Source organism: Lepidochelys olivacea, assembly GCF_965140295.1.
Source record: "Lepidochelys olivacea isolate rLepOli2 genome assembly, chromosome: 10".
NCBI classification, from domain to species: domain Eukaryota; kingdom Metazoa; phylum Chordata; order Testudines; family Cheloniidae; genus Lepidochelys; species Lepidochelys olivacea.
The window spans coordinates 16,475,197-16,488,549 of record NC_140420.1 but is presented as its reverse complement, the minus strand read 5'-3'; the positions used below and the strand labels follow the sequence as shown (position 1 = coordinate 16,488,549).

At 45.4% G+C, this 13,353-nt stretch overlaps 1 protein-coding gene across 2 annotated transcripts in view; it reads left to right on the top strand.

Annotated features, from left to right (window-relative positions):
- The first annotated feature begins 10,519 nt into the window (after nucleotides 1–10,519).
- Nucleotides 10,520–13,353, top strand: part of METTL9 (methyltransferase 9, His-X-His N1(pi)-histidine) — a 42,384-nt gene continuing 39,550 nt past the window's right edge. The window contains exon 1 of one of the 2 annotated variants that reach the window (XM_084640870.1): nucleotides 10,520–10,849. In XM_084640870.1, coding sequence (XP_084496996.1) covers nucleotides 10,676–10,849 — 174 coding nt within the window. In that variant the 5' untranslated portion in view covers nucleotides 10,520–10,675. The remainder of the gene's footprint in view (nucleotides 10,850–13,353) is intronic. The other variant, XM_084640871.1, reaches the window with a different exon arrangement.

Here is a 13,353-nt window from a genome sequence, read left to right as displayed (position 1 = left end):
CTGCTGTAATTTATGAATACTGTATGTTGAGCTGATTAGTGAGATATTTATTGTCTGAATATGTTGGTGTATTTTAATAGAGGGGCTGTTGGGAAAGACAAGCAGGAAGGAAAAGACTTGAGGGTTGTAAAACTACATGTAACTAACCTGGAGCAATTTATTTGGCAGTGTATACATTGCAAGCAGATGTCTGTTCAAAAGCAGCAAAGTTAACTTTATTGTCATTCGGAGTTTTGATTGTGAAGCTGTTTTATTCCTTGAGGGCAGAATAGGCTGAAGTCTTTGTAAATAGCAAAGGGAGAAAAAAATATCTGGTTTAAACAAAAAAAACCCTGCCACTGGCAAATGTCTAAACCTCTCACATCAAAAACTTTCCTTAAAGAGGCTAAACATAAACGATAGTCAAGTTAACAAAAAGAAAAGGAGTACTTGTGGCACCTTAGAGACTAACCAATTTATTTGAGCATGAGCTTTCATGAGCTACAGCTAACTTCATCGGATGCATACCGTGGAAACTGCAGAAGACATTATATACACACAGAGACCATGAAACAATACCTCCTCCCACCCCACTGTCCTGCTGGTAATAGCTTATCTAAAGTGATCATCAAGTTGGGCCATTTCCAGCACAAATCCAGGTTTTCTCACCCTCCGTCCCCCCCGTTCCCCCCCCAAACTCACTCTCCTGCTGGTAATAGCTGTAGCTCACGAAAGCTCATGCTCAAATAAATTGGTTAGTCTCTAAGGTGCCACAAGTACTCCTTTTCTTTTTGCGAATACAGACTAACACGGCTGTTACTCTGAAACAAAAAGATTGTTTAGCAGTGCTTTTGTTATGGTCTTGTTAGAATTTTATAATGCTAAGCAGCATTGGATTTGTTTGGTACTTGGCTAGAAAGCCTCCAGGAAGATCCTAGGATGCAGTGTGAAGTGCTAGTGTTGATTTTAGTGAGTGCTCTTCTTAACAATGAGTCAGGCTTGAACCCAAACATGATGTTAGGGAGTGCTGGAGAGCTCTTAAAATGAGATCTAAAGTCAAGGTGCAAACTACTGGGGTCATTAAAGTTAGGGCACGTTCTGCAAGATTAAAGGTATTAGCCCTGGTGCCACAGTCAGAGTTTAGTTTAAGCAGTTAGGTGGGCTCTGTCTAAATTCTCTTGCTGTTTCAATTAGATAGGTATTCTTCACTTTCATTCCTAAAATGCTGTCATCAGTAACATTGTATATAGCACCATAGCTGTGTATGATGGTACTAGACACGTAAAACAATCCCCGTCCCAAAGAGTTTACAGTCTAAGGCTCTGGACCTGCAAAGATTTATGCTCATACATGTAAGCCAAGAAGATTGTTGCCCCACCACTCCACACAGAGCAGCTTGTGGCCCCATTCCCACAATGTTGCCCCACCATTACTTGGAGAAGCAGTGATGGGGGCCCAGCCACCAATATATGAGGCATCTAGTTGGCTGGCAGGAGATCTGCTACCACTTCTCTTTGGGTAGGTTGGGGATTTCCCGATCATCAGATCATTATTCCCTGACTTCAGACAGGCTGGGACCCCTACCAGAAGAGGGAGGAATCAGCCTCCACGCACTTAAGCAGAGGACTATGGGTGGGTGGAGGCTGATTCCTCCCTCTTCTGGTAGGGGTCCCAGCCTGTCTGAAGTCAGGGAATAATGATCTGATGATCGGGAAAGCCCCAACCTACCCAAGGAGAAGTGGTAGCAGATCTCCTGCCAGCCAACATCACCCCAGAGAGTTATGAGGGGGTGGCAGCAGCAAGGTCCCATGCTACTGGGGTAATAACAACTTGCTGACCTTAGTAAGATGAAAGGGGCAGCTCTTGCCTTGTAGAGCTCTTATTTCAGGCTATCTGCAAACCTAGTCATACATCACTGCATTGGTTAGGCACAGGCCTCATTTCCATGGGTTTTGTCACAGTTATGAAGGCTAGAAACTATTTTTGCATTGAAGCTTAGACTCTGTCACCATATGACTCCAGGAGCCAGGGCCCCAGGTACACATCTATAATGCTTATGCCTTAATTCAGTCCCTGATGAGTATCGTTAGTTCTATTTTACAGATGAGGAAACAAGGACCAATGAGAAAAGGACTTGCCAAAGGTGACACAGCAAGACAGAGTATAAGCTGGGAACAGAAACTAGGAATTCCAGCTCCCAGTCCTCCGTGCTCTATCCTAATAGGGTCCCACTGTATTCCCAGACCCAGGAATAGAACTCGGGAGTCCTGACTCCCAGATTCCTGTGCTTTTAACACACAAGATGCATCCCATAGTTGCAAGTAGAACGCAGGAGCCCTCCCTCCACAGCCTCCCCACTCTAATCACAAGATCATACTCCCATCCCAAGAGTCCTTATTAAAACAAAATCCTACAGTAACAACCCACTATAAAAGTATATTTTGAGCCATTACCAAAGGGAGGAGATGATAACAATGCAAATTTGAGGGCCTTAAGCCTGATCTCATATTTAGCAGAGGTGGAATCTTTAATCTGAAGGCCCTTTTTGAAGAGGCCTGTGATGACCAATCCATTTTAAATGTGCCTTTTTCATGGGACTGTTCGCTGCACTTGTTTACTTTAGATTTCTGTATGCAGGAAGAACTTGCATTCCAATAGGGAATGGAAGCAAAATATAACTCCAAATCTCCTCCAAAAATATAAAAAAGTACCACTTCCTCCTTTAATTTTTACCATTGCAACAGCAGCTAGGAATTGCTGCAGATGAGGATCAAGCCCCAAAATTCTGGACCTTAACTGGAGCCACAAGAGGCAGTAAGTACAAGGAGTCTCTCTGGATTGATGTTAATCTTTTCTGAACCAGTGATTCACTGCGCGGTCTTGGGTAAGTCTTGAGTGACGTCTCTGTGCCATAGTCAACACCGAGCAGATGCCTCCTCAAAAAGCAAACACAACGTGTCAGTTGAGTTGCCCTGTGGGAACTAGTCAGAAGAACCTTGGTCATAACTGCACAACTGAGGCTAACATTCTCTGTTCCATAAGCAATTTGCTAAATCCTGAGAGGTCAGGACTCCTAGATGAGGTTCCTAATGAATTAAAATATGTGAATGTGTTTTGTGGGTGGGGAAGGGAGGCTGGGTTTTAGTGTAACCTCACACAAATCACGGTGATTGTGTTACTGGTATCATATTTGTATGTTCTTCTATGAGATGCCTTGTACTTAAAGTAAAATGGAGCCTCAGTAGCTTCAAGAGAAACATAGCGAGTTGGCTTCCCTTGCCCTAAACTGGTGGTGAGGCTGCAAGTAAAGCTGTTTAGTAGCTACAGGCCTAGAAGCTGAGGTGGAACTCAGTGTATTTTGGTGTGGATGAGCTGCAGTGGTGGATGGTTGTTATGAGGGCATGTTGGCCATTAAATGGTAGGGTAAAGCATAGAGGAATTTCTTCTCTTTTAGAAATTTTCCCTATGTTTCCACAAGCCATACACAGCTTGTTTGGTGCAGGAATGTCATCTTTTCAGGACACAGAGGCCTGGACCCCCTTGCCCAAAGCTCTCAAGAGCCTCTGTGATAGGCCCTTGTGGACCCTATTGTGTGAAGTAACAACAAAGGGTTTTTCCCTGTCTGAGCCCTTCTGGGATGTGATTCACCCAGTGTAGGTGAGGGAGATTTGTAGATGGGGAGATAAAGAAGGTGGGGATGCTTTTAAGGTAAAGTGATGGGAAGGGCTATTGGGGTGGGGTCTTCCTCAGAATCTGGGCTCAAACTGTGTTAATCTATGTGGTGCCCTAAATAACGTAGCTGCTTCTCCCCAAGGACACAATTTTCTTTGTTCAGCATTAGTCCTATAGACTATATATTACTCAGGACACTTAAAAACCTTTTCTTGTGCTCCTGGCTTTGTACTGGCCTAAATCAAAATACTTTCCACATGTACAACCACCTCCTGCAATCCTTCCATCTTTGCATTGGAAGATTTCAGGAGAACTGCTAATGCCGAAAGATAAATGCTGGAAACAGTAACATCTGAATTAAGTAATTAATATAGCAGACTAGATTCTGAATTTACTTACACAGGTTTTACATAAGTTTCACTACACTGATTTCAGTGGAGTTACTTCAGATTTAAACTGGTGCAACTGAGAGCAAAATCAGGTTCTGTGAGTTTAGCACTATCTGGATGCAGCAGGATCTGCCAAAATCCACTTGCAGAATTAAGCAGTGAGGAAAATATGTGCATATGCTAATTTGGGGATTATATCCCCTAGTGTGGGAAGAACATATCTTTTTCTTTTAGCTGATTAAATACAAATCAAATCAACACACATTCTCACACTCTGCTCTTTTTTATGACAGGAACTGTAGGTGTGCTTCATTCTCTAGGTTCTGTTATGGCTGCAATTATTTGCAGGTTTATCATTCTGCCTAGTTCCTCTTTCACTATAGGAAATAATGTGACTGGAATTCTGTGAGCTGTGTTAATGCTTAAAGGTATTGCCCCTTCCTTCAGTTTTAGCTGCAGTGGCTCACACTTCAGAAGGCCCATGCCCCCACATCTAGACAAAATAAGGGTTACTTGCATGATTGAAAGCTGTCTAATTACATTACTTATATATTTGCAAAAAGAAAAGGAGTACTTGTGGCACCTTAGAGACTAACCAATTTATTTGAGCATAAGCTTTTGTGAGCTACAGCTCACTTCATCGGATGCATACTGTGGAAAGTGTAGAAGATCTTTTATACACACAAAGCATGAAAAAATACCTCCCCCCACCCCACTCTCCTGCTGGCAATAGCTTATCTAAAGTGATCACTCTCCTTACAATGTGTATGATAATCAAGTTGGGCCATTTCCAACCCAAATCCAGGTTTTCTCACCCCCCCCCCCCCACACACAAACCCACTCTCCTGCTGGTAATAGCTTATGTAAAGTGATCACTCTCCTTACAATGTGTATGATAATCAAGGTGGGCCATTTCCAGCACAAATCCAGGGTTTAACAAGAACGTCTGAGGAGGGGGGGCGTTAGGAAAAAACAAGGGGAAATAGGTTACCTTGCATAATGACTTAGCCGCTCCCAGTCTCTATTCAAGCCTAAGTTAATTGTATCCAATTTGCAAATGAATTCCAATTCAACAGTTTCTCGCTGGAGTCTGGATTTGAAGTTTTTTTGTTGAAGAATTGCAACTTTCATGTCTGTAACCGCGTGACCAGAGAGATTGAAGTGTTCTCCGACTGGTTTATGAATGTTATAATTCTTGACATCTGATTTGTGTCCATTTATTCTTTTAGGTAGAGACTGTCCAGTTTGACCAATGTACATGGCAGAGGGGCATTGCTGGCACATGATGGCATATATCACATTAGTGAATGTGCAGGTGAACGAGCCTCTGATAGTGTGGTTGATGTTATTAGGCCCTGTGATGGTGTCCCCTGAATAGATACGTGGGCACAGTTGGCAATGGGCTTTGTTGCAAGGATAGGTTCCTGGGTTAGTGGTTCTGTTGTGTGGTATGTGGTTGCTGGTGAGCATTTGCTTCAGGTTGGGGGGCTGTCTGTAGGCAAGGACTGGCCTGTCTCCCAGGATTTGTGAGAGTGTTGGGTCATCCTTCAGGATAGGTTGTAGATCCTTGATGATGCATTGGAGAGGTTTTAGTTGGGGGCTGAAGGTGACGGGTAGTGGCGTTCTGTTATTTTCTTTGTTAGGCCTGTCCTGTAGTAGGTGACTTCGGGGAACTCTTCTGGCTCTATCAGTCTGTTTCTTCACTTCCGCAGGTGGGTATTGTAGTTGTAAGAATGCTTGATAGAGATCTTGAGGTGTTTGTCTCTGTCTGAGGGGTTGGAGCAAATGGCGGTTGTATCGCAGAGCTTGGCTGTAGACAATAGATAGTGTGGTGTGGACGGGGTGAAAGCTGGAGGCATGTAGGTAGGAATAGCGGTCAGTAGGTTTCCGGTATAGGGTGGTGTTTATGTGACCATCGTTTATTAGCACTGTAGTGTCCAGGAAGTGGATCTCTTGTGTGGACTGGACCAGGCTGAGGTTGATGGTGGGATGGAAATTGTTGAAATCATGGTGGAATTCCTCAAGGGCTTCTTTTCCATGGATCCAGATGATGAAGATGTCATCAATATAGCGCAAGTAGAGTAGGGGCATTAGAGAACGAGAGCTGAGGAAGCGTTGTTCTAAGTCAGCTCTAAAAATGTTGGCATACTGTGGGGCCATGCGGGTACCATAGCAGTGCCGCTGATCTGAAGGTATACATTGTCCCCAAATGTAAAATAGTTATGGGTAAGGACAAAGTCACAAAGTTCAGCCACCAGGTTAGCCGTGACATTATCGGGGATAGTGTTCTTGATGGCTTGTAGTCCATCTTTGTGTGGAATGTTGGTGTAGAGGGCTTCTACATCCATAGTGGCCAGGATGGTGTTATCAGGAAGATCACCGATGGATTGTAGTTTCCTCAGGAAGTCAGTGGTGTCTCGAAGGTAGCTGGGAGTGCTGGTAACGTAGGGCCTGAGGAGGGAGTCTACATAGCCAGACAATCCTGCTGTCAGGGTGCCAATGCCTGAGATGATAGGGCGCCCAGGATTTCCAGGTTTATAGATCTTGGGTAGTAGATAGAATATCCCAGGTTGGGGTTCCAGGGGTGTGTCTGTGCGGATTTGATCTTGTGCTTTTTCAGAGAGTTTCTTGAGCAAATGCTGTAGTTTCTTTTGGTAACTCTCAGTGGGATCAGAGGGTAATGGCTTGTAGAAAGCGGTGTTGGGGATACAATTAACTTAGGCTTGAATAGAGACTGGAAGTGGCTAAGTCATTATTGCAAGGTAACCTATTTCCCCTTGTTTTTTCCTAACGCCCCCCCCTCCTCAGACATTCTTGTTAAACCCTGGATTTGTGCTGGAAATGGCCCACCTTGATTATCATACACATTGTAAGGAGAGTGGTCACTTTAGATAAGCTATTGCCAGCAGGAGAGTGGGGTGGGGGGAGGTATTTTTTCATGCTTTGTGCGTATATAAGATCTTCTACACTTTCCACAGTATGCATCCGATGAAGTAAGCTGTAGCTCACGAAAGCTTATGCTCAAATAAATTGGTTAGTCTCTAAGATGCCACAAGTACTCCTTTTCTTTTTGCGAATACAGACTAACACAGCTGTTACTCTGAAACCTGTCATTACTTATATATTGTCACTCTTGGTATAGTCCTGAGCTATCCCCTGATGCTCTGATTGCCTGGGTAGAATATTGAAGCACACGGTGGATGAGGTAATATATTTTATTGGACAAACTTCTATGGGGAATACAAAAAAAGTATTATTTTCTAATAGCCTGAAGTAACATCCCAAGTGATGGCTTTCTACCAAATCAGAAATGGACAACAATTCAAGGTCTACTAAATAAGACATCATCATTAATGTGAACCTCTTTATAGACAGGTTTCAGAGTAGCAGCCGTGTTAGTCTGTATCTGCAAAAAGAAAAGGATTACTTGTGACACCTTAGAGACTAACAAATTTATTTGAGCATAAGCTTTCATGAGCTACAGCTCATTTCATCGGATGCATGCAGTATTTTCCACTGCATGTATCCGATGAAGTGAGCTGGAGCTCACGAAAGCTTATGCTCAGATAAATTTGTTAGTCTCTAAGGTGCCACAAGTACTCCTTATCTCTTTATAGACAGACACCTGTTTGCAACACTTGTAGCGAGTACCTTGTCAAGCCAATAAATGTATTGAAATTGTTATAACCTGAAGAACTTCCTGAGGAACCTACTATGACTTCATGATGGCCTTTCCATCCCTCAGTAGGTGGGTTTAGTTTAAGAGAGGCAGGAGAATGGAAACTGAACAAAGCATTCTTTTGGCAGGATGGACCTGATGGTTGCAGGCTCTAGGTGAGGCAGGCACTGCTGTGTAAGGACTCTGGCGAAGTTAAAATGCGTAGGTTTTTGGCAATGTGGTCTGGTGCCATTCCCTTGGATACCCCTGAAACAACACTAGTGTTAGCTGTGGGATGGTGATTAAATAAACCCATGCTATCAAGTAGAAGCAGGGTATACTGAACAGCAGCCACAACTATGACCAGAAAGAGCCAAGAAGGAACAAGCTAGGTTACAGGCATGGGAGAAAGGAACAAAGGGGGCTTGAAGGGAGATAAAACTGACAGAGCTGGCATGGATAAATAGGAGAGGGGTGATGTGGAAGGGAATGCAGAACCAGTGAAGGGAGCCATGTGATCAGTGTGATTAGTGAGGAAAATGAGTTTGATAGCAAAATCGGAATAGATTGGAGCAAGGTGGTGTCAAGAAAGCCAAAGACCAACTGGTTACAACTGTCCCTTATCAGTTATGCAGCATTGCTGCATGCTGTTAAATATCTGCTGCATTCCCCCCTAGTGGTCCTACTAGGTAAAGTGATTCTGTGTGTAGTTCGTTTATAAAGCTCTTTGGGATCTGTCGGTAAGACATTATATACAGTACAACTTTCCACCAAGTGTAGCACATTTCATATACACATTGCCCCATAAGTATTTTCAGAAATAAAATTCACAACTCCACAGATTGTATATGTTAAACTATAGAAAAATTGTTGTAAAGGTATGATATGGTTAAATTACAGTGTTCAGTTACAAAACTAATAACTGAGAGAAATAAGAAGCATAGGCAAAAGATTAAAGATACCTTAAGATCAGATTGTAAAATAGCTGATGAGGCAGAGCAGAACAGGAAGGCTGTTCTAGATGGTGGGAGATGCAGAGAAAGCGCTGTCACCAACAGTGGACAAGTTAGGGAAACCAAGAGAGCTGTTGTACAGTTGTAAACATATTTTGTTAAAAATAAGTTTAGAACCATAAAGCTGGAAGGTCTACGGATTAAGTCTTGAACTCACTGGCATCATAGGTTCAAAAACTTGGCAGGGCTGACTTAACAGTTTTGTAATTCTGAGATAAAGTTCAGGTCCATATTATTATCTGTGACAGGTTTCAGAGTGGTAGCTACATTAGTCTGTCTCAGCAAAAAGAACGAGGAGTACTTGTGGCACCTTAGAGACTAAGGTGCCACAAGTACTCCTCGTTCTTTTTATTATCTGCTTTTCGATGCTACTTTAAGAATTGAGTCTGCTCTGTGTAGGCATTAAAGATGTTGATGGCAACAGGGATATGTATGAAAAGATGGAAGGGGATGATGTCTTGCTTTCCTGCTCAAAGGAGGGGGCAGGGCCGTAACTGTGTATGTGGAAAGCTCTATACAACACACTCATGGGTTACCTAGGGAGGTAGTGGAATCTCCGTCCTTAGACGTTTAATTGGGGTTGGTCCAGCTTTGAGCAGGAGGTTGTACTAGGTACCTCCTGAGGTCCCTTGCAACCCTAATCTTCTATGATTCTCATCTCATTTGGGCGAAGTGGGCAATGTGTTGCTTGGGTTCGAGAAGCACCCCTGTGCCTGTGGGGTAGGAGGGACGGATGGGTCTCTGTGAAGGAAGTAGAGGGAGTAGGTTTAAGTGTACAAAAACACATACACACAGCAGCTGCCACCACGCTCCATAACGAGTAATCATGGGGGATATGCCCCCATCTGTCTGTGTGGGGGAGAGAGATGTCACTTTATTTACTTGTTCCCATAATTTAAGACCTAGGGGCCACCAAATGAAATGAATGGGTAGCAGGTTTAAAACAAATAAAAGGAAGTTCTTCTTCACTCAGTGCACAGTCAACCTGTGGAACTCCTTGCCTGAGAAGGTTGTGAAGGCTAGGACTATAAAAGGGCTTAAAAGAGAACTGGATAAATTCATGGAGGTTAAGTCCATTAATGGCTATTAGCCAGAATGGGTAAAGAATGGTGGCCCTAGCCTCTTTTTGTCAGAGGGTGGAGATGGATGTCAAGAGAGAGATCACTTGATCATTACCTGTTAGGTGCATTCCCTCTGGGGCACCTGGCATTGGCCACTGTCGGCAGACAGGATACTGGGCTGGATGGACCTTTGGTCTGACCCAGTGTGGCCGTTATTATGTTTCGGGGGGGGGGGAGGAGAAAGGAAGGGTAGTTGATCTGTCTGAGCCTGTGGGTGAGTGACTTATGCCCTTTAGCAGTGGGTCTGCCTGGATGTGAGTGGCACATGCTCCCACCTGTTCGGGGGAGATGGCCTTTGAGTGGGGAAAGGGAGGGGACAGTGAAGCGGATCTGTCTGCGGGCGAGTGACCCATGCCCCCTTTCCGAGTGGGGTGGAGACACATGCCCTCTGTCTGCTGGGAGGGGCAGTCGGTCTGTCTGCCTGGCGTGGCACATGCCCCGAGGGAGGGGCGGTAGGGGAGTGCCATATGCCCTCTGGGGGAGGGGTGGGTCCCTGAACGGGGGAGTTCGCAGCCCTTCCCACCGGAAAGAAGGGGGGGGAGTCACCGCCCCATTGTGCTCCGCTCTGGTTTGAAAGCCGCGCCCCGCCGTGCGCCCACGCCGCGCTGTGATTGGTCCAGAGGCAGGGAGGGGGCTGGTTCGTGCCAGGCCCCGGCGTGTCCCGGTAATGCGGTCCGGCCGGTTCCGCTGCCCCCGCTTTCTGAGTTCCACTCTCAGTGTGTGCGGGCCCTGAACGGGAGCTGGCTGGGCTGGGCGAGATCTGTGCTGCCGCCGCTACCGCCGCCACTATGGAGAGAGGAGGCGGTGGCTGCGGGAGGGGGTGACTCCGCGCACCTTCCCCCGATGAGACTGTGCCTGGCCTGGCTGGGCTGCTACACCCTGTCCCTGTGGGTGCTGAGGAGGAGGATGTGGTCTGGCCCTGCCAGGTACCTGAGGAGCCCTTTATCCAGGTCCCTCTACATGAATATGATGGGCAGCCACAGCCAGCCAGCCCCGGGCACCAAGGAGAACCACCAGGTACAGCCCCGAGAGGCAGCAGCTTCCCCCCCCGCCACCCACCGGGGCAGGGGACTCCCCGCCCCCATCCGACCCCCGAGAGGCAGAACCTCTCCCCCTCAGGGGCGGGGGTTCCCCGCCCCCATCCGGCCCCCGAGAGGCAGCACCCCTCCCCCAAGGAACGGGGTCGGGGGGGACTCTGCTGAGAGCACCATGCACGGGGACTCTTGCCCCCATCCAGCCCCTTAGAAGCTGCCCACCCCCAGGGAACAGGGCTAGATGGGTGTGAGAGCACTGGTGGGGGAGGGAGCGGTGGGTGCATATGGGGGGCACAGAGTATAACGGGGATGGGGGCACTGAGCACAGGGAAGTGCACGAGGGTAGGATCTGTGGGGCACAGAGTACAAGGAGTAAGACGCTTGTGGAGTGTAGTGAGAAGGACCCAGAGCAGAGAGTCCAGGCAAATGTCTGCTTGCGTGAAACAAAGGGAGTGGATAGCTGATTCTTATTGATTAGAAAGTTTGTGTTTGTTCTCTGTGTAAAAGATATTTAGGAAATTTTAGTACTGTATATAAGTTGAGAAAAGCAGCATAGAGAGGAAAAATGTTAGTGCAATATATGTGGATTTTACTAAATTGTACAGCGCACTTCAGTACAGTTGTAAATGTTAATTAAAATAATCTAGGATAGCAACATATGGATTGAAGATTAGCTCAAAGGTTGAAAATAAATAGTAACAATAAATAAAGTCTCAAGTTGCAGAAAGGTGTCTAAAAAGGATTCCTGAGGTCCTACCTCCATGCTAGAGGCTGGACTTGATAACTTCTCGAGGTCCCTTCCAGTCCTGCACTTTTGTGATTCATGTTAGGATCTTTATTTCAATTCTTGATGATCTAGATAAGGGAGTAAACAGAACCTTAATGACAGTTGCAGATGGTGTTAAATTTGGTGGGGTTACAAATAGGAAGACCAAGAAATGAAAACTAATATAACTGGGGGGAAATAATCTGAAATATAATGAGTGAGAAACTGGGCAGCAACAAAGTTTAGAGACACTTGGATTGATGGTGGACAACAAGCTAGATATGAGTTTGCAATATGATATGACTACAATGAAAACTTAATTCAGTTTTTGGGCTGCATAGGCATGTGTATTGGTCATTTCATGGAGGAAGAAGGGACTACACCTTTTCAGTCCAGCTCTTATGTGATATGACTGCACCTGGAATATACTGAAAACCTGGAGGGAGTTCAAGAAAGAGAAATACAAATTATCATGATACTGAAGGAATTGACTTACAGAGGAAAAACTGAGTATAATATACATATCTTGTTTTATTGGGGGAAATATAGTCTATAAATACTTGAAGGGTACAAACACAGAGGAGGGAGATTAATTACTTTGGACTTGCAGGATCAATGCCTTTGCACTGAGGTGGACACAAAGGTTTTGCAGGATCAGGGTCTTCATGTGACTCATGAGTGTATAACTAGTCTGAGTGATTGGATGAGACTGAGGGATAAAATATAGGCTAAGTGTCAAAGGAAACTTCCTCACGGTGGAACAAAGGAGACTTTGGAAGCTCCGTAATTTGAGATGTTTAAAACTAATCTGGAAACAACAATAGATCAAGAACATGTGCGATAGGGAACAATTTGTCATTTGCAGATAGATGGATTGAATGAACTAATGGGTCTTTTCCATCTCTAACTTTTGGTCTGGGTTTTAGGATTTAGCATGGATTTATTGAATGTTTAGTAAGCCTCACCTTTTCAGGCAGGGCAGAAAAGGTGGGGGAGTAGCCCTGTATGTAAGGGAGCAGTATGACTGCTCAGAGCTCCGGTACGAAACTGCAGAAAAACCTGAGTGTCTCTGGATTAAGTTTAGAAGTGTGTGCAACAAGAGTGATGTAGTGGTGGGAGTCTGCTATAGACCACCGGACCAGGGGGATGAGGTGGATGAGGCTTTCTTCCGGCAGCTCGCGGAAGCTACTAGATCGCATGCCCTGATTCTCATGGGTGACTTTAATTTTCCTGATATCTGCTGGGAGAGCAATACAGCGGCGCATAGACAATCCAGGAAGTTTTTGGAAAGCGTAGGGGACAATTTCCTGATGCAAGTGCTAGAGGAGCCAACTAGGGGGGGCGCTTTTCTTGACCTGCTGCTTACAAACCGGGTAGAATTAGTGGGGGAAGCAAAAGTGGATGGGAATCTGGGAGGCAGTGACCATGAGTTGGTTGAGTTCAGGATCCTGACGCAGGGAAGAAAGGTAAGCAGCAGGATACGGACCCTGGACTTCAGGAAAGCAGACTTCGACTCCCTCAGGGAACGGATGGCCAGGATCCCCTGGGGGACTAACTTGAAGGGGAAAGGAGTCCAGGAGAGCTGGCTGTATTTCAAGGAATCCCTGTTGAGGTTACAGGGACAAACCATCCCAATGAGTCGAAAGAATAGTAAATATGGCAGGCGACCAGCTTGGCTTAATGGTGAAATCCTAGCGGATCTTAAACATAAAAAAGAAGCT